This window comes from Alligator sinensis, unplaced genomic scaffold (assembly GCF_000455745.1).
Source record: "Alligator sinensis unplaced genomic scaffold, ASM45574v1 scaffold1240_1, whole genome shotgun sequence".
Lineage (NCBI taxonomy): Eukaryota > Metazoa > Chordata > Crocodylia > Alligatoridae > Alligator > Alligator sinensis.
In genome coordinates this window covers 98,049-123,662 of record NW_005842245.1, presented here as the reverse complement: position 1 = coordinate 123,662, position 25,614 = coordinate 98,049, and the positions used below count along the sequence as shown (strand labels likewise).

General features: G+C 41.5%; 1 protein-coding gene across 2 annotated transcripts in view; it reads right to left on the bottom strand.

Moving 5' to 3' along the window:
* Nucleotides 1–24,994, bottom strand: part of LOC102385773 (lipase member H) — a 32,556-nt gene extending 7,562 nt beyond the window's left edge. Inside the window, exons 1-7 of one of the 2 annotated variants that reach the window (XM_014521719.2) lie at nucleotides 24,856–24,994; nucleotides 16,259–16,635; nucleotides 12,270–12,378; nucleotides 8,326–8,427; nucleotides 4,268–4,357; nucleotides 2,587–2,754; nucleotides 930–1,025 (exon numbers count right to left, since the gene is read on the bottom strand). In XM_014521719.2, coding sequence (XP_014377205.1) covers nucleotides 930–1,025; nucleotides 2,587–2,754; nucleotides 4,268–4,357; nucleotides 8,326–8,427; nucleotides 12,270–12,378; nucleotides 16,259–16,635; nucleotides 24,856–24,994 — 1,081 coding nt within the window. Of the gene's footprint in view, nucleotides 1–929; nucleotides 1,026–2,586; nucleotides 2,755–4,267; nucleotides 4,358–8,325; nucleotides 8,428–12,269; nucleotides 12,379–16,258; nucleotides 16,636–23,987; nucleotides 24,037–24,855 lie in introns of those variants that run through there. The other variant, XM_006027467.3, reaches the window with a different exon arrangement.
* Between the last annotated feature and the right edge of the window lie 620 nt (nucleotides 24,995–25,614).

Here is a 25,614-nt window from a genome sequence, read left to right as displayed (position 1 = left end):
GCAGGGGTCCAATGTTGCCCCTGCTTTTCCTCCGGCTCCCCACATATCTGAAAAAGGACTTTTTATTGTCCTTGATGCTCAAAGCTAGCTGGAGTTCAGTTGCAGCCTTGGCTTTCCTGGTATTCTCCCTACAGGACCGGACCAGTGCAGAACTAACTAAAAGAAGACTTCAGTGTCCTGGACTGTCAGGCAACTTTTCTACTTAAGAGCCAGGGTTTTTTGTTTGCTTGCTTGTTTTTTCTTTTTTGTTTTTAATTATTCTTTGCTCAGAAACCAAGCCAAACTTTACATAAACACCTTTAGTTTGTTTAACCCTGGAGTGTCTCAGGTTTTACTTGGTTTTAAGGTCCCTTTTATTTCCTCCCTATTTCAAATCCTAGGGATTAAATACTTACCCTGCTTCACTCAATAACTACCCTGTCTTCTTGACTTGCTTACTGATCTAATTTCTCAACTGGTATTTTTATCAGTTTTTCACTCTGCCTGTCATATCAGACAGTTTATTCCTTTGCATTCATTTTTCTTTCCTGCACAAACACATTCCATTGCTTTTGCCACTTCAAGAGGTTCTCTTCTCAGCTCAGCTTCTTCTTTCTTACTTAAACTAGTTTCTTCAGTGACTCCCATTTTTCTCTTGGCAGTCCAGCTATGCCTCTCACCTAATGCAGCCTCATTTCTTTCTCTCTCAAGTTCTACTTGCTCATCACTGCCCATTCTGCTGAGACCATCCCTCTGTGTTCCTCACACTATACAGTGGCATTTAACTAATTGTTCAGAGCTTTTTGTTCCATTATTTTGTGTGGTATATAGCAACAACATTCAAAATGTAATCAAGCATGTACTATCGTTTCTAGCTCTGTTAATAAACAATAATAATAATATTAAAGGAAGTGTGGTAAGTGTGAAATAGATAAAAGATAGTCACTCACTGCAGTATGGTTCTTGTTCCAAGGTATCTAAATAAGCTGTTGTTTCTGGAGGGTTCTTTTTGCGGAGCTGTTTTTTCCACAGATCTGCATAATAACCTGAAATCCAAAATTTTATACATTTGACATGAGGTAACTGAGCAAAATAATGACAAATTATTATTATTGCCCTTTCAGGAAACTACAGAGGGTGATAAACTTTGCTTTAGTTTTTTAGTGCATTCACTGGGAAAGCAAAATGAAATGGAAAATATAAGAATAATCCAGCCAGTCTGGCAGGTGACACATATTTCCCTACTCTCTTCAGTCTCCAACAGACCTCTTAAATTTCTCTTGCTATACTAGCATCATCCAAATTGCTACATTGGAGTAAAGTGGTTCATCTGGCATCCTAACAGTAAAAGCAAGCAGCGCTAACTGCTTCACATCAAGATGCAAAAAACTTCATGAACTGTTATGGAATAACATATCCATAAGTTACATTTTCTCCTACTTGTCACTGATTTACAAAAGTAAATGTGCCCTTTTTAATTACCATCATCGCCATGCTCTTTTTTAATATATTTGTGGATGTTCTCTTAATTTTGTGATGTGCTTAATTCTCTTTCAATTCTGCCAAATCTCCAAACTCAATGTGAGTCTCCTTTTTTAATTTGTTGCATACTTCAGTAATATTCCCCCTATTTCCTGTCTGCTCTAAACTAAAATTTCCAAATCTTTTTAATCTCTCCCCAGCCTCTAATTAGCAGCCATGTAATAACAGGCCGGGCACCTGGATTGACTGCCACACACAGCGGCAGCAGCAATTTCTGGTTGCCACTGCTGCCATAATTGGACAGCCACAGCAAATGCTATCTTTTTTCTTCACTCCCAAACCCCCACTGTTTTCCCTATTTCCCCACCTTCATTATACTGCTGCTAATTAGTTTGTTGTCTGTCTGTTCTTTCTGTTGTATTTTTTTGAAGTAGGGCAATAGGAACTAAACAGTTCCCTAATTGTACCCTAACGTAAGGCTACACTCTTGATATATATTTTATCACAAGAGATCAAGTGGAGTCAGAGTTTTCCCATCTTCAGGAAGCGTTCCTCTCTGAGAAACTTTTCCAGCAGAAAGGCTCTGCTCACACACTCTTCCCTTATAGCCTCCCACTGCTTCCAACTACTTACTTTAAGCAAACCAAACCAAACAAAATGTTTCCCAAGCAGACCTTTCAGCTTAAAAGGGGAAAAGAGCCAGAGTGTCCATTAAGTATGGTAGCGATTTCAGTATTGCTATTGATTTTATGTGAAAGGCACTTAGATAATATGATGATAGGCAGCAATATAAACTACTTTGATGATTTATTAGATTACACAGAAGCAACTTCTTAGAGCTTACACAGGAAGCATGTTGTGAATCTACTTCTGACCCAAAGAAGAGAGTTATATAGAGTTTAACCCCCTTGCCAACACAGAAACCTTTAAAAACGACCCAAAGCATTAAAACTTTATATTACTTTTGAACGTTAGGCAGTTTTCAAACAAGCACTTTCCACAGATTCTTGGCAGTGGTCCTGCAATATTTATGGTTAGTACAATCCACTTTAAAAACAGCTGTATTCTAAGAAGAATCTTATTATTTTGTTCCCTCTTACAAAAGACATGCTAAATAACACTTACCCAGAACTGGACATGATGCTGGATGAAAATCTTCACAGTTAGCACATTTTCCTTTCTTAAAATTTGAGTATGAATCACAAGGGTATGTTGTTATGTTGCAATTCCGTTTCAAGGATGACAGGAACAAGTAAACAGATCTCTGATGGTCACATTTAAAATATTTACTTCCTTTAATAAAAAAAGGGGGAAAGGACATACACCAAATGATCAACTTTAGAAAAGGTGAATACCTAATTTACACTTATGGAAAGAAATTTACCTTTAGGAAAGAAAAGGCAAGGAATTAAAATAGGAGTCACAATACAGAACTACTCAATGAGGTAGTGAGGCATTTTGTATGCTCCCACAAATTTACAAGGATACCGTGACTAAATACAAGGCCATGGTAAGATGGGACAAACTGCCCTTCCCCTGGGAGAGATCTTCCATGAAGACTGCCGCATGGAATTTCCTTCAGATAGCTCTTTTGGGGAATAAGTTTTGCTTCTCCCCACAAAACAGGTTACAGATTCCCAGGAATCCTGCAGCACCATCCAGATAGATGCCCTTTATCCTTCACAGCAAATTCTAGTTCCCATTGATCTCCCAACCCATTCAAAACAGGGGTGTATTGGAACCATGTTACCCAGAATTTTTCTTCTCCCCACAACTGCTCTAGTTACTGTAGACAGAACATAAAAGAAGTCTATAATATTCCAATACATTACAATGCCTTTTTCTACATAGATTCTCCACATACATGAATAGTTTATGTCATATGCATACTGTACATACCATAAATAGTTATGATATATGTAGGATAATGATAACTTATAGCAGGGAGATATATTTTTCAGTATTGAAACCTTCACCTACAGGCTGACAAGATATCCATCTACATATGAGAAGGATTTTTGTGAAGTCTAAGCAGCAGTGTGTACTCACTGATTCTCATTCATTCAATAGCAAAGTGGGTAAGAAACAGAGAGAATGCACTGGTATCTATCAGGCACTAATTATATGAGTGTACATATATTAAAGCTTTTTCTCTCAGAGTAAAAATGGCTGCTCCAGGAGAAAAATAACCTGGGAACAACCAGGGTTAAATCACTCCTAGGAGACACTCCTGAGAGATTCTCTTCTGGGAGAGTGAGTGTCTGTACATGCTGTGCTTCTCTCAGAAGAGAACATAGTCTTCCAGCATCTTCACCCACCACCACCCCAACAAGTCCCCAGGGAGACAATGTTTCACTTGCTGGACTCTGCTGCTCCAAACAGGGAGCAAAATACACTCCCTTCACAATTCCCACATTGTACTGCAGGGAAATACAAGCTGACCACGGACAGTCTGGGTCAGCCAATCAGAGCTTCCCTATTCATTGTAGCCATCTCTCCCCAGGCAGAATAAAGGAGTCTGCAGAGTACGCTGAGAAATGTGCACACAGCCTCCCCTGGCAGCACAGTATCAACACCACAAGCTCGCCACTCTTTAAGGCCTCAATATTTTAATGTCTGTACACTGAGCTCTTGGTAAGTTATTCTACCATGATAAAAAACCTGGGAGAATTCTCCCAGATTATCTGTATGTATGTATGCAGCCTGTGTATATACAGTCTCTACTGAATTCAGTCCTTCTCTTACTGGTGGTAGATAACTTTTTACATGATTGGCTCCTAATTTAAATGAACATATCTTTATTTACCGCTGAAGATTGTTTGTGGACAGCCAGGCTGATCTGCCCCTCCATTTGGGTAGAAATCGATATTTCCCAAGGGTTTCCTGAAGCCAAAAGCTAAAGGAGAAACAACATAAACAACAGTAAAGTACACAATGGGAATTTTCAAATGATGAAGATGCAGCCTCAAAAGGTAAAAAATATTTTTGGAGCTTCTTTTCCTTTTGTTCTGTAAAATCAGATGAACATGTTCTTTTTTTTTTTTTCTAGTTATCCTGTTCTGCAAAAACATAGAGAGTACCAATCCCAGGGGTATCCAATCTTTTTGAATGTGGTGCCGGATCATGAACTTTTTATCACCCAGTGGGCCAGCGAGCTACATTCAAAGACCTCACAGGAAGCGGTATCACATCAGGAAGTGATGTCACGTGACCTTTGACACCAATGAAGTTGCAGGAAGTGACAATGAAATGGATCTAACCAGTTCAAAACTCTCCCTCTATAGCATCCACCTCTGCCACTGTTCAGGACAAGATACTGAGCTAGATGGACCATTGGGCTGACCAAGCATGGCACTTTTTATGCTCTTATGTTCTTTGACTGAGCTTCAAAACTATGGCTGAGATTTGCAAAAACAGGTAGATAGGTGTGTTACAAAGTTGTCATAAAAGATTTGGAGCCCTCTAAATCCCATTCCTTTTAATGGAAGTTGGCCTTTTGACTCTGCTTTGAAAATCTCAGGCCAAGGTGCCAACCAAATAAGTAAAAATATATTTTGCATTTTTATGCAGTGCATCTATGTGGAGCGCTCCAAGCATTTTATAAACATTAAATGAACCTCAGGATAGCCCTGCTTTTCAGAAGAAATGTGGTGGTGAGGACATTCTGGGAACATCTCTCACTCTCTGTGTGTGATCTGCTTCTACTGTCCTTGGACCACCCTAGAAGGGCCCTCACTGCCTCATTTCCAGTTCAGAGCAGGTAAAGTGTAAGTGGGTAGGAAGGGCTTATTTTTTGGCAGCAGGTTTGAGTGGCTTGAAGCTGGTGAAGATGTACCCACAATTAGTCACTGACCAGAGTGGGAACACAGTAGTCCTCACTTATTAGCATGGCTCCAAGGCCCTGCACTGTCTCTGCCTACATGTTGTTCTCATGTCCTCTTGCTTTCCTAAATCTCATGAGAGTAGAGGATTCCATCATGCCTACTGGACTGCCGTCACTGGATAGCTGTCCTGGTTCTAAGGTTGTGCTTCTGACTCTTTCATGGCCTCTTTTAGGGTGCACACTTAGAACTCTGGCTTTTCCTTCCCGCCCATTTTGCTGAATTGTGATTATTCCCACGGGGCATGAATTTAGTTCAGTGGCTATGATTCTGCTTTCTCATACAAAGGCAATGACTCTCACAAAGTATGGCATATTTTAGTAGGATAAAAGCATTTTGAAGGCCACACAGAAAGCAATAAGCAGTCTTTAATAACATGACTTTACCAGGTATCAACCACCTGCTACTTGGGTTCCTGGCAGGCACAGACACAAGTTTATTAGCACGTTGTTCCAGAGTGAGTCTCTGTGCCATAGCCTACATCAGGTCTCAGATCTAGGGAGCCTGCCCCCTCCCCAGCCATAGGCTTGTCACATTTTACCAATCTGCTGGCCGGTGCAGACCCGGCTGGGCTCCTCCCATCCCCAGCAGCACATGGAAAGGCAGCTTCAGCAGCATGCCACTTTTCCTGGCCAATGCTGGCCCATCTGGGTCTGTCCCATCTGGAGCAGCATGTGGCTGAAACCAACTTCCCATGAGCTACTGGGGATGGGAGGAGCCCGGCCAGGTCTGCACCAGCCAGCAGAAGCAGTGGCAGAGCCATGTGCCACTTGGGACAGGACGGGACGGGACGAGCCCAGCCAGAGCAGCAGGGGCTGAGCTGCATTTTCCCCCTGCCTGCGCCAGTGAGTCCCAAGCGGCACACGGCTCTGCCCCGCTGCGGAGCCATGTGCTGCTCGGGACTGACCAGCGCAGGTAGGGGGAAAGTGCAGCTGAGCCCCTGCTGCTCCAGCTGGGCTAATCCTGTCCCGAGAGGCACATGGCTACTCCTCTTCCCACACGCACCGCGTTGGCAACGTCAAGCTGACATGGTGTGCGTGGGAACCTTGTCCCTTCCCCAGCCCTTCAGCAGCCATTAGGAAGCTGCTGAGGGGCTGGGGGAGGGACAGGGGGTGGGAATGAAAGTAAACCGTATTTACCTTTGTTTCCTGTCACAGCACCATGAGTCACAGAAAACGGCTTGGCGGGCCGAATGGTGGCCCACGGGCCGTATGTTGGACAAGCCTAATCTATGCACATGCTCTGGAGGGTGGGAGAGGGTGAATTAAAGCACCCAGAGTATCATGTGTATCAACATCCCCACGCTGAGAAATGGTGGTGGGGGTGCTTTAACTAAAGTTTGTTTGACAAGCTTTAGTTAAAGTGTACCTGCTGACATTTTTCAGTGTGAGGATGCTGATACATGTAATGCTAGAATCAGTTGGAGTGCAGTAATTACCATGCTCCAGCAGACTTGATTAATCAAGTCTGATCTGATGTGCTGCAATTACAGTGCATCGGAGCAATCTCAGTGTATGTGTATAGGTGCCCAGAATGACGAAAGTGACTTCATATGGTTCCCTGGGCTTAAATTTGAGCTTCAGTCCAGACTGATGCTAAACATCACCAGCAGTCAAGTCAGCTGGTATGGGAAATAAAAACTGGCTAAATGTAGTGCCACCTGCTTCACTCCCTTTATGCCACAGCCAATAAAACCTTACTTGAATCAACCATAGTAGCCCTAGGACTGTTTTTAATCCCCTCCTGCCTTGGTGTAATTTTCATAGTTTCAGAGTTGTTAGGGGCTAGAAGGGACCTTACAAATCATCAGGTCCAGCCCCCCTGCACTTAGGCAGGAAAAACTCCTGGGATCTGATGACCCCAGTGCTGGGATCAGATTACCCCAGCAAGGTGCATGTCAAGACACTTTTTGAAGATCACCAGGGTGGGCAACTGTACCACCTCTGGGGGGAGCCTGTTCCAAACCCTTGGCACTGAATTTGTAATTTGTACATTTTTATTATAATATATACTATTTACTTTTTAAAAAGCAGAATTAATCTTATGTAAAATGTCTATTGTTCTAACTAGATTTACACAATATTCCCATTGACATTGAGCTCCTGAAAATCATGAGAATTGTATTTTGGCAGAATTCTGGTATTAGTGGAAGGAATCCTGATTTGATTTTTCTTGCCAATACCAAGACATTTTCTTGACAATGAAATTATTAATATTAGCATCATATGAATATGGTTCTGCACAAGAATCTAAACAGCGGACCTAAATCTGTCTTCACGTGTACAAAAGCTACTCCTTTAAAATGGTGGAAGTGCAGCTGCCTTTCTGACAAAATAATTTCATATGAAAGTGCTCACGATTCTTAAAGTGTGTGTGGACAGCATGTGAGTACTGTAAACTAACAGTCATGCTTAACTATTTCACAAAGATCCCTATTTTGAATTAACTGATTGCATAGATATTTTCATGTAATGGGAGATTATATTCTTTTAATTCTACAAGTAAAAGACTGAAAGAGATCTACACTCCAGTGAATCGTAATCTCGAATGGAGCTGTGTGTGAAATGATTATCTGCGCATTTCTACAAATGTACTGATTTTTTTAAATTTAAGAATGTGATTCCAATTATCTGTAGGCCCAATGCTGAAGCTCTTAACTTAATTAACCCCACTGATGAAAGTATAACTGCTCATGTAAGAGCAGAAGGAATAGGTCCTTCACCTCTAACGGTTGTCATTTATTCCATTTCCATTTTATATTCAAATTGCCTCATCAGACTTATTTCTTGCCACTGACTTCAATAGGCACTGGTCAGACACTTTTAAGGACACAACACATAAACTCTCCTTATTGACAGGATGAACCAAGGCAATCTTAAGTAGGTGCTCCTATTTTACCTCCTCCCTTCCTTTTCCTCACTTGCATTCTGTTTTTTCTGTTTCCACCTCAGTGCAAAAAGGAAAGCAAAAGCTGAGTTATTACCATCAATATCAGTATGAATGACATCAACAAACTGTGCATCTGTATGATCCAGCCTCTCATCTGGAGGTTTCCCAGTGAACAAAGGGCCTGCAGGATCAAGACCTGAAAAAAGTCATGTGGCAATTTATCTATAATCAAAACCACAGTTTGAACAGGTGCATCTACAATCCACTCCAAAACAACATTCATACACAGTGTAGCATCAATGACTCACCCTTTATGAATAAATTAACATTAAATTAACTAATTCATCTCATACATTCAGCCAAGCTTAGCAGCATCTATCAGAAGATTACTTAGCCTATACCCTAGAAACTCTCCCTCATCTCAAGAAAAGAAAGACAAAATAATTTGTTTCAGGAATTTTAACAACCGTCCTTATCCTCTTTCACCAAAGCTGTAAAGCATTTTAATGAGGGCAATTCTCTTAGTGAACAGTTTTTAAGATGTCCTTTACATGGGGGTAAAAAGAAGAATTTACTTATTGGGGTCCAATCTTGTATCCCCAAAGATAACATAAGACAAGCACACAACACTTAGAGAGAAAACAGTAGCAAAATTAGAAAATGCATCTTCTGTCTCTCATGCTGAATCTTGCTTACAAACCTGGAAGCAAAAATTGGCACAGCATGCCACCCTTGAGCTGCTCTGAGACCTAATCTGTAGTGGTGTTGGACAACTGACAACATCAATTTTAGCAACCTTTCTGATGACACACTCACAGCAGTGTTGCAAAAGTCTCACTCTGGTCTAACAAAGCAGGATGTGTTAAACAAAGGCAAGAAGACAGAGAAAGAAAAGAACGTAAAAGGCGTAAAGGAAAAGGAGACATGAGAGGCTGAGAGAAGGAATCCAAGTATCAGACTCCAGGTTTTGTTTAAAACCTAGTTGGATCCAGCGAGATGGTGGCATAATCTCTCCCTCTTTCTGTGGGTGAGATTAGAAATTACAATTGTACCTTATTAACAACTCTTAAAATATGAAGCATCACACATTCATGCTTGTTAACAAGTGGCAGGTGCCCTCTAGGCATCTTAAAGTTACACAAGTTGATGTAAGGATTTTCTTTGAGTTGTGCTAGCCAGCTCAGCTTTGCCTAACTTCTAATTCTTTATGGGAGATCAAATGACCAATGCACAGTCCTCTAGTATGTCAGAAGGCATTGCTCCCAGGTAGACTAGCTGTCCTTCTGGACACTGATGCTTTCCTGCCTCCCCCTTGACAGCCTGACCAGTGGAGCAGCAGCTGGTGAGTGAGGAGGAAAGGGGACAGGCAGTGGGTCAAGCAGAGGAGGAAGGAAGGGAGCTGCTGGGCTGCTGGGATGAGGGATACACACACAGAACAACAAAAGACACACAGCATAATAATACAATGCACACAGCACAACCCACACACACTGATAGCACAACACACAGAGCACAGCACAACACGTATACAACACAGCACAACACACTCGCCCACATAACAGCACAATACACACACAAGAGTAGCAGCGGTGCGAGGGGGAGGTGGTGTTCACATGGTGAGCCTCTAGCTGCTGCCAAGTGGCAATAAGGGAGCTCTCCACGTGCCTGGGCTCTGCACAGCTCCATGCAGTCAGGGATGGCTGCTCCTCCACTGCTGCGCACGTGGCCCAGTCATGCTGCTTGGTGGCAGTCAAAGGCAAGTCTGCGGATGGGGTGCAGGGTTGGACTGAGGGCTGGGGGTGTGTGTGCATGCTGTGTTGGGGGGGAAGGAATGCTGTGCTGGGGATAACAGGGTGTTTTGCCACTAGAGAGCTGGCAGGCATGAAGCAGACTTGTCACTTCCTTGCCACACCCCTTCTTGCCAGCCCTTTGGTGGCAGCTCAGAGCTGTGCACATTACAGAAGGTATTAACCCAAAATGTGCTCACAACACACGATCACTATAACAAGCCCTAACCCTCCTTAAAGTTAGCAGGTACTAACTGTGGGCATCTTTACACGTGATCCAGGGTGGAAGTGCTTTAATTAAAGTGGCTCTCAGGAGCCATTTTAATTAAGGCGCCTGCAGCGCTTTGTGTATTCAGTGTCCCATGCTTCAAAATGGTGGCAGGGGCACTTTAACTAATGCTCATTCAAGAAGCTTTAGTTAAATCACCCCCACCACCATTTTGAAGCGCAAGGATGCTGAATGCAGAAGATGCTGAGGCTGCTGAAGCATGCTAATTAGCACGCTCCAGCAGACTCGATTAATTGAGTCTGCTCCACCCCATACTAATTAGCAGGCATTGGGCACATGTATAGGTACCCCGTAATGTGTAAGCATGTCCTATGTTAGTCGGGTCATGTTATCACTCTGAACCAGAAAAGAAAAAAGGTCCAATAGTGAGATGGTGGATCTTGGGGTCTCAAAGATGGTAATCATGACAAACATGATGATGATCGCTCCATTCAGTCCACCCATTCTCCTGGTATCAGTACAATCTAACACATTTTGTCAACCCAATTTCCTGTTTCAGTGTCCTCCCATGTATCAAATGCCAGGGACCTAATTTTGTTTTTACTAATCCAGTTATTCAAGTCTTTTTCTTTAATTATTTTCAGCAAAATCTGTTGTTGAAGGAGATTAGAACTCTTTTCACACTTTCATTTATTTCCCCTCAGTTGAAATGACAACTGATATAAAGCTGCTAGGTTTTCATAACTGCAGCAGCCCAAAACGATGCCATTTTTGCAACACTGCCCTTATCCAGAATAGCCTCTTCTCTGATGACTAGGACACTGTCCAGATGGAAGAATTAGGGTTTGAATATCCTCAGGAAAAGAAGGGAAATGAAACCAGATCTCCAATATGTTTTGTGACTGTCTTACTGGACTATTGTATTAAGCACCTCAGCTCTTGAAAACAGTAGGATTTAACTTTCACCCCCAAACAGCATTTCCTATTGGTTATCTTAGTCAATTCCATTCTGCACATTGGCTTCAGTGAATCCCGTTCTGAAACACTTAACTCTTCACATGCCATGTACCTGCCATATACCATGTATCTAAGCCAGATCTGTGGATTCTGCCCCGGGAACCAGGCCTCTGAAGTTAGGCACTGTAGATACCTGTAGACTTGCGGAAGCTGCTCCAACATACTGTAATTACAGTGCAATGGCACATACTCAATTCATCAAGTCTGCTGGAGCATGCTAATTAGCATGCTTCAGACAGCTTCCATGTCTCCTGTATCAGTGTCCCAGCACTTGAAAATGGCAGCGAGGGCACTTTAACTGAAGCTTATTCAATAAGCTTTAGTTAAAGCACCCCCACAGCCATTTTGAAGTGTGGAGATGTTGATATGAGACACTGCAGCGCTTTAACTAGAGTGGCTCTCGGATCCACTCTAATTAAAGTTCCTCCCCATGCCAGAGCACATGTAAAAATTCCCCAGACTCCATTACAGACCCTGTCTTCGTTCTGTATTCTTTATGCACCCCAATTCCTGCTGTATTCAAAATTCTCACTGAAGACAACAGATGTTTCAAGCTTGTAAGAAATATTGGATAAAGCCTTAGGACAAAAACTGTTAAGTACAAACCTTGCACCTAACATTAGACTTGCAAATCCACACTTAAAAACCTCTTAAAGCAAATGTGGTAGATCTCTGTCACTCTCACTTAGGAACTTAGCTTTAGGCAATCAAATTAGAAAATATTAGCCAATTTTCTTTCTAAAAGTATAAGCAGAATTTTTGTGGTAGACTAAACAACTTTAGAAAGATCAAGTATTTCTAAATACTTGTTATGATGCTTCCCTATTGCATCAAATCCTCTCTAGATTTACATCAAGAATGCATTGGCTTATTCCATATTACTGTATAGTTTTATCACGTCAGATCTGTGAATTTTCAAATCCTGGCACCCATATGGTATGCAACTAACTATAATAATGATGAAAATATACACAAGAACATGCATACCAAGTTTAAAAGCCTTACCGGTAATTCTGCCAAGTTTGCCATTATACATCTGTCCAACGAATCCAGCTATATGAGCCCCAAGGCTAACTCCAATCATATAAATAGAGTCAAGAGAAGCTCCATCTGCCTGTCAGTAAAAGAAAAAAAGCCCATGATTATGGGTTATAGAAATGTTAACCATAATGTCTGCAATATGGTTAACTGAGTAGACCTCAGTAAACTATGATTTACGCTTCACTTTTTTCTCAGACTTTTAAGTTTTATTTCTGACTTTGAAACCCTCTGGAAATTCCACAAAAATATTTTTTATTAAATTTTCTATAGTAGACATACAGTACAGCAGTTATGAAATTCTTTGAGTATATAAATGCATGAAGAAAGCTAGAGTAATACCATATTTGCTTGAATATAAGATAAACCTTAATAGAAGATGAGGGCCCCCCCCCCGGCACTAATTAGATTCTATATATGGAAAATATATAAATTTGATATAATTTTCCAGGTATTGAATCTAATTACTGGAGACCTTGAATGTGTCCCCTTCCTACTGCTACAGCAAGGAAAATAAATCTGAGGGTGGCAGCTCTTGCCCTTGCCCGCCTTCTTCCCTCTGCAGCCTCTTCCTTCCATTCTTACTATCAGACCCTTCTCTCCACAAGCACATAGAATGAGGGGCAAATCTGAAAAACTAGACATGTCTACATGTGAATATTAATGGGACACAATAAACTCTGGAGCACTTTGTGCCGGAGTTTATTGATCCTGGGCACAGCATTAACATATGTGCCTGGGACTGTAGCACATTGAGCCAGGGTAGAGCAGCCCCAGCTGGCAGGAAGCCCAGGGGATCAGCCTGCCAGCCTGGGGCTGCTTCAACCTGGCTCAACGTGCTGTGGAAGGGCTGGCTGGGGGACGAGAATACTTCAGTGAGGGGCTAGCCTCATGCCCCAGCCAGCCCTGTCAGTGTCTACATGTGCACTGCAATGGAGTAAATAACTTCTCTGTAGGACAGTACTTGTATCTGGCAGTACTAACCTATGACAGAGTTAATTAGTTTACTGCAGCCTAATAGCTCCACATTTGTAGACCTGTGATGCTTCACTGTGGAGCTAATTAGGCAACTCTGCAGTAAGCGTCTCATGTAGATGCACCCACTAACTTTCAAATAAATTTGCTTGTAGTCATTTGCTTCTAGGCAAATTACTATGAGTTCCCATAGATTAAGTTGATTCAGGACTGATGTGTTTCACTTTTGTAACTGCTGCAAGTTTTAGCACAGGTACTCCATAAATACAATTTTGAGCAATGCTTTTGTACCTACTTACATATAGTATAAACCATGCATTATATTAGTCCAAAGCCAAAAGGCTCATGACTTACCATATAGTTCATCGGGTAGGGCCCCAGCAGAGTCAACGGCATTTAAAGTCATGGTGACCCCACAACTCAGCACTTCTCAGTATGTGTTTACAAGGGATCCATGTGCTAATTAGCCCCACTCAGGACTGGAGCCAGGTATTCTAGTCATGAGTCCTGGGATCCTCCAAAAATGTATATGCAGATAAGGCACAGGTCAATCTGGTATGGCTTTACCCCCTGATGGTGGAGCCACACTAATCATCAGTGACAGGCTGAGAGAGGGGGCAATAGAGGCCTTCTTGGTGAACTGTTTGGGGCCCTGCTTAGTGATGTTTGCCAGACACTTAAAGTTAGTGAAGAAACAGAAATTATTGGAAATGGGAAAGAGAAGCACAGCTTAGCTGTGGGAGTAAAGGGGATATCAAAATATATTCAGTTTAATGGGCTCACCATGACTTGAAAAAGAGTTGGCACTGAGCAGGACTCAGCACAATGGACTTTTTCATGGATCTTATTCAGATGGGCTATATTAACCTAACCTTTTGGTAGGTCTTTTTGGCTTGTATCTATTCTCTTTCTCTCTCAGCATTGTGACCCCCTCTTCCACCTCACCTCCCTTTCCTGGGCTTAGCTGACTAACGTTGTAATTATGTAACCTAGTTGCATTTCCCTCCTCACCCCCATCCCTCTTATGTTAGTCCTTCGCTTGGGCTCTCTGTTTTTCCCTTATGGCTCTGTCATTTTTTCTATGATCCTTAACATTTCCTAATAAAGCAAAATCTGTTTTTGGCACCAAGGGGAGGGCATTGGAGATGGCTCTAGCCTTCCCAGTGCCAGCCTAGTATAGCAGTACCTCTGGGTCTGGTGTCAGTTCCCTGAAGATGTAACACCTGTCTTTAAAGGCCACACACACACATACACACAAAGTTTCCCATCCATCTGTTTGCCTGCTATGAGTAAGTGTTTTATAGTCATGCTCAACGTTGGCTGCATTTAATCCACTTAACAGGTGGTTACTATTACTGAGCACATGCTGCTTTTGGCAGCAGTCTAGTAATAGATAATGTATTTAATGAAGTTTCCTTGTATGTGACTATCAGACAAGGAGCTTTTTTCCCCCATGCTGAATGGGGTGGGGGGAAACCTCATCTTATATATGGGTAAATATGGTATTTCTTCACTGATTTATTTGAAGAAGAGAGAATGTATTACAAAACTATAAGAAAGGAAACTATAACTGTCAGCTAAATGCAACCCTTTCCCCTACTCCCAATAAAATAAAAAAATACTAGTTACAAGCACTTAAGCAACACAGCCAACTGAGCAAGGCTGCCAAGCCTATACATGCAATGAACCCTGAAGGGAGGAAATGCTTACCACATGTAATAGATAATATTTTCATTAAAGCTACTGAAGGACACAAAGCCAGTGTAAGGAAATCTAGAACCATGATTTGGAAGCCTCTCTCGGTCAGTCCCAAAGGCAAGAGGAATCTGAAACAGTATTCTAAGTCTTTAGATGAAGTAATAGCTAGAGAGTTCCATGACAATCAATTTGCAAATATGGTATTTGAAGTTTTGCATCTTGACTTTTCACCTCTTTTGTGATCATTTTGCTGTGACCTGGTTTGTTGTGACCTGTGATCTGGTTTGTACCAAGAAGGGACTGTTAGAGGAACAAGATCAGAGCAAGATGAACTATACACATGAAGTGCAGCAACAGTTCCACTAGGTACAAATCTAAGTGGTTAACATTAGTTTTCATCAGAGTTGGAACTATGTTCTTAAAGTTATTTTAGTTTTCCATTATATTTTTATAAATTAACAGTCTTTCCTTCCCAAGTGCAGGGGGGCTGGATCCGATGATCTTGTAAGGTCCCTTTCAGCCCCTAACATCTATCAATCTATGAAATACAGTTATAGTCAATGCTAGCTGATCCCAACAGCCAAGCTATAACATGCCCTCTTGCGGTCTCCTATGTTCCCCACTTCTCCCTTACATAATATTCTAATTATTTTGTCCATTTGTTTAAAAACTATTTAAATCCACAGAAGCCTTTCCATTGACTTTGTTGATTTTGGCTCAGACCCTTATTCAGAAAAACTGTTTTCTCAGCTGCTGTTAGCACTAGGAGATTTATCAAATGCTTTCTACAATAGAGATGTGTTCTTAAATGCCTTATGTCAGTCGTTTCTTATAAATGTTTCCTATGAGTTATTTTCATAAGTGAATATTCTTTGCACCTTATTTAGTCGTTAGAGAAGTAACTTCTATAATATTTTATTTAAACAATATATTGATACCAGTTTTTTTGTGTGTCACTTGACCACTCATTTGAAAGAGCGGCTGTTTTTTTGACATAGCTAAAACTCATTGCAAGACAAGGGATTCAAGACATAATCTTGGTTCCATTGAAATAAAACTGTCATTCACTTCAGTGGAAACAAATGGGAGAAGAAAGGTGGAATGCGTGATACAGCAGAAAGTATATGTAGAATAAGTACATACAATGTTCACATCTTGATTCAGACAAAATGATGGTGCTTACTATGTTCCTCCTGTAGTTCCTCCTATATCAACCCTTTTTATAGGACACCAAAACTATGCTATTTTAATTCATTTACTTCCAGGGCAAATGTCTGACTTACCAACATCTGGTCAATAAGTTTCTTCAAGATATATGCAACTTTCTTGGTGTTATGAGCAGCAGTAGGATAAATTACAGTAGTAGCACCCCGGTTCCAATCTACTATAATGAGGTTAAAATCTTCTAAAGCCAGCAGAAGTTCCTTTATGTCATTTAGCCATACTGGTGGAGATCCTGTTGGCCTGTAGCCATGGATAACAAAGACAGTCTTCTTGGTTGTATTCAGGCTACTAGATGCTATTACATTATGTTCACTGAGATTCTCAGAACAATTCTGGTTTTGCCTTGTATACAACAGTAGTTGCACTTTCAGATCTGTTCCAGTTAAAGCATTGCCTAAACTAAGATCTGTAAATTCAGGACATTTTTTCTCTGCATCTGAAAAATATAAAAATATCAGACAAATATTTAACCAGTTAGACTATGATAAAGACTGTTACCCTTTCCTTCTACCGATTCTATTACCCTTTTCTTTCCTGTTGTCCACAAAGAATAAAGTATTTCCACTTACTCTACCATCTTGAATTCAGTGCATTTCCTAATTATGAAACATGGGCAAGTAGCACCTCTACTGTGTCCTCAGCTTTGCTTGCTTTTCTAGATTCCTGCAAAGCCAGTGTCTATTTCACAAGCTGGAGGATAATTGCACTTGACTTCCAATTCCAACTAAGGAGTTAGAATTCTTTGTCACTTTGTCAAATAAAAAACCCCCAAACAAATGAGACCTGATTGTTAAACCAGACAACTTTCCATTATTGCACCTACAGATGAATTATCCCTTTCTGGTTTTGCACTTGAGGTAAAAATCCCACTATTATGCAGAACATCAAAAAAGGGTCCTAAATAGAGTCTGGAAAGGTGAATGAAAGATGTGAGAAAATGGCAAAGTTTAGCATTTCTTTGCTTGAACTATGCAGTTGTAGGGAAGTACTACAGTGTGAAGTTTAGCTCAGGTTCTAAATGATGGCCAAGATCTTCAAAGACAGTTGAAACATTCATGTTTTCCTGTATGCTTCAGTATCAATATCAAATGCCCAGCACTTCAGTAGCTTTTAGCTAAGCAAGTCAATCACCTGCTGCAAATGAATCTGTATAGTCTTCTGTCAATAGAATGAGACTTAGGAGCTTGGGGTATAATTCCTAGCCCTACCACATGATCCCTGTATGATTTTGGGCAATTCACAGTGGCCACATCTACACAAAATGCTGATTACACAGTAGTTCATTACTGCTGCATAGTAATATTGCATGGCACAAAGCATGATGTGATGCTACTGCACAGTAGTAAGGAGCGACTGCAGAGCCAGCATCACCAAAAAGCCATTCGGCAATGCTACTTCACAGTAACTCTGGTTACTGTGCGGTCATTTAGTATTTGTGTATGCAAGTACTAAATGACTGTGCAGTAACAACTGTGCACTCAATGTCTCGTGTAGACCAGGGCATTCTGCCTAAAACACTGTTACCTATGTGTAAATTAGAAATAATTTTACTGTGAGTAATCCTGTTCATAGTTTCATAGTTGGTAGGGTTGGAAGGGACCTGAGCAGATCATCAAGTCCAACCCCCTGCGATGGCAGGAAAAAGTACTGGGGTCAAACGACTCCAGCAAGGTGTTCGTCTAACCTCCTCTTAAAGACCCCCAGGGTAGGAGCCAGCACCACTTCCCTTGGAAGTTGGTTCCAGATCCTAGCCGCCCTGACTGTGAAGTAGTGTCTCCTGATGTCTAGTCTGAATCTACCCTCTGCCAGCTTGTGACCGTTATTTCTAGTCACTCCTGGGAGTGCTCGGGGGAACAGGGACTCTCCCAATGCCTGCTGGTCCCCTCTGACTAGTTTGTAACAGGCCACTAGATCCCCCCTCAGCCTTCTCTTGTGGAGGCTGAGCAGGTTCAGGTCCCTTAGCCTCTCCTCATAGGGCCTGCCCTGCTGCCCCCTGATCATGCAAGTGGCCCTCCTCTGGACCCTCTCCATGTTGTCCACATCCCTCCTGAAGTGCAGTGCCCAGAGTTGGATGCAATACTCCAACTGCGGCCTGACCAGTGTCGCATAGAGGGGGAGGATCACCTCCTTGGACCTGCTCGAGATGCATCTGTGGATGCATGACAAGGTGTGGTTGGCCTTCCTGACCGTGTTCCCACACTGTCGGCCCATGTTCATTTTGGCATCAATAATGACTCCAAGATCCTTTTCTGCCTCTGCACTGATGAGAAGGGAGTTCCCCAGCCTGTAGGTCTGCTGCTGGTTCTTCCTCCCCAGGTGCAGCACCTTGCACTTGTCAGCGTTGAAACCCATCCTGTTCTCATCTGCCCACCCCTGTAACCTGTCTAGGTCCAATTGCAGCCTATTCCTCCCTTCTATTCCTCCCTTCAAGAATCTGAAACATATGAGAGGAACATAAGATTTGTTGAGAAAGATTTCTCACATCCAGGATCATAGGAACAGTAAGGCCAGTAAGCTTTCTCACATCCCATCCCTATCAACAGTAAAACCTAACTCTTTCAGAATTTCCCAGAGATGTGAGGCCAAGGTTTCAGTTCTTGATCCGATTCAGGCAGAGCAAACCTGAGTGTCCTTCATGGTGAGTAGGCATCTACTGGTATGGGCACTTTCCGTTTTTTCCATTTGAGTGTGGAATTTATAGTAACTGGAGTCATAAATAAGATACCACTTCCTGAATTACTCCATGAGTTCCTGTACAGTGTTATTTTAAAATAGTTTTTCCCAGCAAAAAAGGAACATGTTAATTTCTTCGTATTAATGCCTGAAAGTGAAAAACTGAACTCTTGCTCAGCCTGTTCCCAAGAAACATGTAAATCAATGAACTCAGAGACACAGCATGTACTGTGAGTAGACTGCCTGACTGTTCCTTTTTCTGAAACATTACTGCAGTTCTTAAATTCGAACTGAACAGATTAGCAAAATACCTAAAAAGTGATCTAATATTATAATTTTAGATTACTTTTATGTATTGTCTACTTTGAGAATTAAAAGACTGAATGCAGACATCAACTTATCAACCTAACAGTGAAAGACAAGATTTTACAAATTCAAAGTCAGCTGGTAGTGTTAGGTATACTGAGTATGGTGGTTTAAGTGTAAATCTCTTTCACACCACTAAACCCAAGAAACTTAAATAAACACTCATTGCTGTAAAGACGATTTTCAAAAGTGCCTAAGTATGGAATTGTTTTATGTATGCAAGGATAATCTACACAAGCAGAAGAATCATGTGGACTTGTTTCTACTTCCCATCATGGTCTCTTTTAGCCTAATTCAGTAGTTTTCAACCTTTTCAGTCAGGGCACCCCTCCACAACTTTTTTGAATTTAGCAGCATCCCTAGTTGAAAACCATTCTTGTTCTGTCTCTGTTTGCCGCAGTGGTTCTCAACTAGGCTGTTGCCCCACACTCCTGACTGCATTAGGGTTTTCTGATAAATCTAAAGCAGGCAGGAGCAGAGGTGTAACTAATGAGTTTTGTGCCCTGTACCCCTGGGGTATGGGGCGTGAGGGAACAGAGGGTGGTCTTTCCTGTCCTGGGTGTCCCCACACCCAGCTTCTTCAGCTGGACAGTGCAAACAGTTGCTCTAGCACAGTAGGACTCCTCTAGATGAGCAGTGCAAAGGGCTCCTGCAGTCCAGCCTGACCCCTCCAGATGGACAGGGCAAAGGGCTTTGGCTGGAGCACATGCTTTTGCCATGGCCCTTTCTGATCTGACTCTGTGCACTCCTTCTGGAAATAGGAGGGCACAGTTGGTCCCACCTGCCCAACGCACCTCTATTTTTAGGAAGAACATGCGGGATCAGATAGGGAAGGGCTCCAAGAAGAGCGCTGGCTCTAGTCACAGCTGCTCCCCAATCTGTCTCCAGAGGAGGTACAGGGCATTTTACTCCGGCTGCGGTGGCACCCACATCCTGTCACCCCTGGAAGGGGCTCTCAGCACCTGGTTAAGAATCACTGACCTAATGGCACACACATACATAATCAAATTTGAGAAACATTCTGATTTCAACTGTGTTAAAGACCTGAGGAGCTAACCTCGGGCCCAACCCCTACTAAGTATCATTTGTTATAGCTATTTGTTATATAATTTGACTTCAGCAAAGGTAATTTATATTGCCTAAGAATCTGGCCCCTTATATTTAAACAAGTTTTTGTCAGTTTCTTTTGTCACAAGAGCTTTGTATAGAGCAGCAAGAACACAAACTGTCAATTCCTTCTTCCAATGAGAAGAAAAAGGAACAGTGTGTCTTCAGTTCCTAAATGATAGTTTCTCATGTGAGTTTCCCATAAATAGCTCACGTGAATTATTTATGTTATTAGTTTCCTTGGAATTCTGTAAATTGACAACAAAAAAACCTACCCTAATCAGAGAGGATGTGGCAGACATTTGGAAGAAGTGATGGCAGCACTTTTGTATCTTGTTGAGACACTGCACAGGATTATATATCCTCCATATTGCTACAGACACAAATCTAGAGGTACTGAAAATCTCCAGTGCACTGCATGGAATCATGAAGATGACAGGCCATTTTACAAAGGTATTAAAATTTTCAGGAATATTTTGATCCATATAAAAAATTGTCACTTAGGAAAGGCAAGAAACCATCTTGACAATGAGAGCTTATTTTCCAAATCTACATCAAGACAAATCATGCAAACTTGAACAATTTAGAGATTCAAGACCAGATAATCTGTGGAATATATGAGAACCAGGACAAAGCCATCTTATTGCAAGAGATAGATTTAACATTGCAAAAAGCAGTGAATATTTTCAGGGTTAGTGAAAACCAAAATTAAGGTGGAAGTTTCATAGTTTCATAGTTGGTAGGGTCAGAAGAGACCTGAGCAGATCATCAAGTCCGACCCCCTGCCATGACAGACAGAATCAGAAAATGTCCTCTAACTTTCTGCCCTAAAATATCTGGGAAGGCACAAAACTTCTACCTTCTCTTTCTTTTATTCATAAAAGTGTCTGTAACTATGAGTTTTGTATATTTGGAATACTACAGATTCCTGATTGTTTTAAGTAAATACTAATCTCTTTAGAATGAAGACATTTGAATGTTTTATTTTTTTAAATTCAAAATGACTTATTTTTAAATTAATTTGTACAATAATGATTTACCAAGCTACCTCCTTCTGGGATAATATGACTCACTAAACTGATTAATTTATAAGAGGAGACAACTCCACATGTAGTCTTCAGCATGCTGATGTACAGCTGAGAGTTAGCCACATCAGGAATTCTGAGCTGTTCTCTTGCAGTTACTTTGCATTAACAATATCGAAAGAACCTAGTAAAAAGTCTGACACTGGAAAACATCCTGAAATTTTAATATCATGTAAAATTTAATTTCTGGCTTTCAAATCATGATTTAATGTTACAAACAAGGTGAGATAACCAAATGTAAAATCTCCTTTGCACATGCCACTCAAACACCCACAGCAACATGCTGAAGAGTAATTTTACTTAAGTATTTCATTACATATTCCCTATTCATGCCTAATTTATACAAATTGTAGATGACTTTTTTCTACTATGCACAAAAACCAGCTGTTCTCTCTCTCTGTATTGCTGCACCTTAGCATTATATACAATTATTTTATTGCATATTTTTCAACTTATGTAGTGAATTAAGCTAAGACACCTTAAAAGTTGAAATGCTTCTTGATATCTGTGGGCTTATTTTGCATTCTGATCATGAGAGCTCAAGTCTTGCCTCACTTACATTTGTGTAAATCAAGACTCACTTCACTAAAGCAAATGGAATTACAGGGACCTCATATGAATGGGAAATCAGTAGGGCTGCGCAAAGCTTTGGGTGCTGATTCGATTTGGAGGAGATTTGGCCAGATTAGGTGGCTGAATCTCCAAATCCGAATCAAATCAGGAGACTAATTAAAAGGTCCGAATCGATTTGAAGCTCTCTGAATCTTCAGAAAGGATTCAGAGAGCTTCGATGATTCAGACAGTCCCCGGTGGCTGCAGCAGGGAGCTGCAGCCGGACTAGGAGCTGGTAAGTAGGGGCAGGGTAAGTGGGGCTGGAGGGGGGCGGAGGAGACCATGGGGGGACCTCTGCCCGCCCCCAGCCCTTGCCTGCTCCTCCAGCCCCGCCATGGCTGCCCCGCCTGCCCCAGCTCCCGGTGATTAAAAAAATAAAGCCCTCACTCAGAGGGTGCTTCAGGGTGGGGGGACAATCCCCATTGTCCCCCACTGCCCCATGCTGCATGGAGGGCTCTGCACAAGCCCCTTGGCCCCCACCTTCAGCCCTCCCCTCCCATGGCTGCCCTGCCCGCCATGGCTCTGGCCCTTTAAGAAAAAAAACAAGAAAAGTATCGGGACTTACCACTCCTGCAGCAGCCTCGGGGCTTGGGGAGCTTGCGTAGAGCCCACCACATGGCGTGGGGCAGTGGGGATCACTCCCCACCAGCAGGAGTGGTGAGTGCGGAGTTTTTCTTGGTTTATTTTTCTTAAAGGGCCGGAGCTGGGGCAGGCGGGGCAGCCATGGGGTGGCTGGGACAGCAGGGGAGGGGGGCCAGGGGGCTCATGCAGAGCCCCCCATGCAGCATGGAGCAGTGGGGGGCAGCAGGGATCATCCCCCTGCCTGGCAGCACCTGCTGAGTCAGGGCTTTTTTTTTTTTCCAAGTGCTGGGAGCTGGGGCGGGCTGGGCAGCCACTGCCAGGCTGGAAGAGTGGGCAGGGGACAGGCCTGGCCTGGGTGATTTGGAGATTTGGCTGCTGACAAATCTCAGAATCAGATTCGGCTGAATCGATTCAGGACAGTAATTGAAATTGCCAAATAGAATCCCTGTCCCCGAATCCAAAGCCAATACTAGCCGCTTCATACAGGCCTGGAAAACAGGTCTATGGAAACATAAAAGTCTCTCCTTTTGGGACAATCAGACATAGCTGAAATCTAAGAACGGAGCAGTATGCGACACAAAAGGAACATATAACTTAGGTGTTTACTTACAAGTATGAAATTAACACAAAGGTGTTCACTGAAAAGTAAACAGAGAAAAAATATGATGCCTGCTTTGTACAAAGATATGTACTTTGCAGAGTGGAATGAAATTAAAACTGCAGCATGTGGTTCTGAAATATGAATAAATAATTTTACCTGTTCAGCAGTAACAGCTAAGCAAACAGGAAGTTTTTCAAATTCTTTAACATTCATTGATAAGTATTGCTTACATTGCTTTTTATCACATGAGTACTCAAATAGGAATTTTTATAGAAGAAAAAGTTAGAGCTATCCGTTGGGCAATTAGTTTAATTCTTATAAAACACCCTCTTTTAATTCTAGTTTAATTAGATAGATAGATATTGATTCCTGCCTTCTCAATATCTATCTATCTATCTATCTATCTATCTACTTTGAAAGTCTTTATCCTTAGTAAACCACTGTCGAATAATATCAAATTACTTCAGAATAAGCAAAACACTTTTCACCTACCTTCAGGACACAATGCATATGTAGTCATATCAGTTTGCGTACAAAGTACAGAAAGAGATAAGCTTTCATGCTTTTCAATATTTACTTTAAGCTGAAAACCTCTGTAATAATTCAAAGAAATTAGGTTAACTTGACTAAGTTTGCTATATTAATTATAATTGGAAGGTTTGTCATAGTTAATCATAACTGATCATTTATATTTTACTGTTTAAAAACTTATTGTTCTTTGCTTGGAAAAAGGTCAGGAGTAACTCTTACTGGTTTCCTTACCTGATCCCACCCAGCACATCAAACAGATGAAGAAACAGGACCTCAACATATGGAAATAGTGAACATCCACAATGGAACGGAGAAGATTTGACTTGTCCTTTAGAACACACTGCTTTCCCTTTACTGTGACAAATGTTATTGATAAACTAGATGTGATGAAGAGCAGGAAGTTACTTTGCCGAGCTTATATTTAAGCTTCTGCAATTCATGGCTCCTCCTATTTACATAATTAAGGAGGTAAGGCAGTTTCCCTTTCTTCCTTTTTTTTTTTTTAATTATCAGTTGTCCTCTCTCCTTAGGAGCTACTGAACATGGGTCTGTACTTTGCCAGCCATCAAATATGTGGAATCCTTGAGAGGAGTGGAACTAAATATACATCACTCCGTTTGCCCTCTCTGCTCTGATGAAATGCCAAGACAACCCACCCTGTGGTGTGTTTGAAGCTGTGTTATACAATGGGCAAAGAAACATGCAGAAAAATGTTATTTTGGTTATGAACCGGTTTCTCTCTTAGGGCTAAAAATGGAATTTTAGTAACTGCATTCCTATAAATGCCCCCTAAGGAAGATTGCCTTGTGATCTTTCTGAAGATTTTCCCTCTAATCTAATCCTATACATTTTCAAAGAATATAAAGCATGTATCTAGAAGTCAGAACTTTGGACTTATATTTCTGACGTAATGATTTGCCGTGTTATTTTGGACATTTACCATCATTCTGTTTGTTTCTCCACCTATAAAACAGATGAAATATATGCATCCCATGAGGGTATTGTGGAACTTAGTCAGTTAAGACCCAACTGCCTTTTGGCTGCAGGAAAACTCATAAAACCAGCTAAAGTGTGTGCACAGGGAGAAATCTTAACTTACATTTGCCACGTGAAGATTCCTTCATGTTTATTTTCTTGGATGACAGGTGGGGCCTCCTCTTCTCTACAACAGGCCACAGGAACAATTCATTAAGGTCCAATGAGAAACCACATCTCTGAAACCAAGGCCTGATGTCCATGAAAAGGCTCCTGCTCCTAACAAAGCCATACTGTTTGGATTTCTGCCACCGGTAGCTGCTCCTAAGAATCCCTTCTACAGGTACATTACATTTCTACTGTAAATAACACAATGGACAGAGGATAGCAAGTGGAACTACTCATGTGTGGAAGATGGGGAAATGTCTGCAGTTTATGCTTTAAATTTTCTAAATGCAAAAGAGTCTCAGTCAGAAGGACCCTTTGTGCACCGACATGCACGCACATTTATCGTTTATAAAAAATATATGAATCTTGTTCAATGTAATCTTTTCCTGTCCTAGATCACACATGGACAGATGATACTGGAAGCCTTGATAATATTCACAAGGTTTGTCCTGAATAAGCTGACTTCCCAACTTCTTTGTTCTCTGTTTCTGAGATAGCTCCACCAAATTCCTATTGGCACTGAAGTTCATTACTCTGCTTTATTTTTCCTGTTTCCCCTTCATCTCAAACCATTGTTTGGCACAAATGAGTTGCTATTTTAAGTAGGTTTCAATTCCTGACCAACAAAATAATTTAGTTACAAATTTGCTAACCCAGACACTATATTTTTATGTTCGATTTCTTTTACTGTGTAAGCTTCAGCAAAAATTGCTGT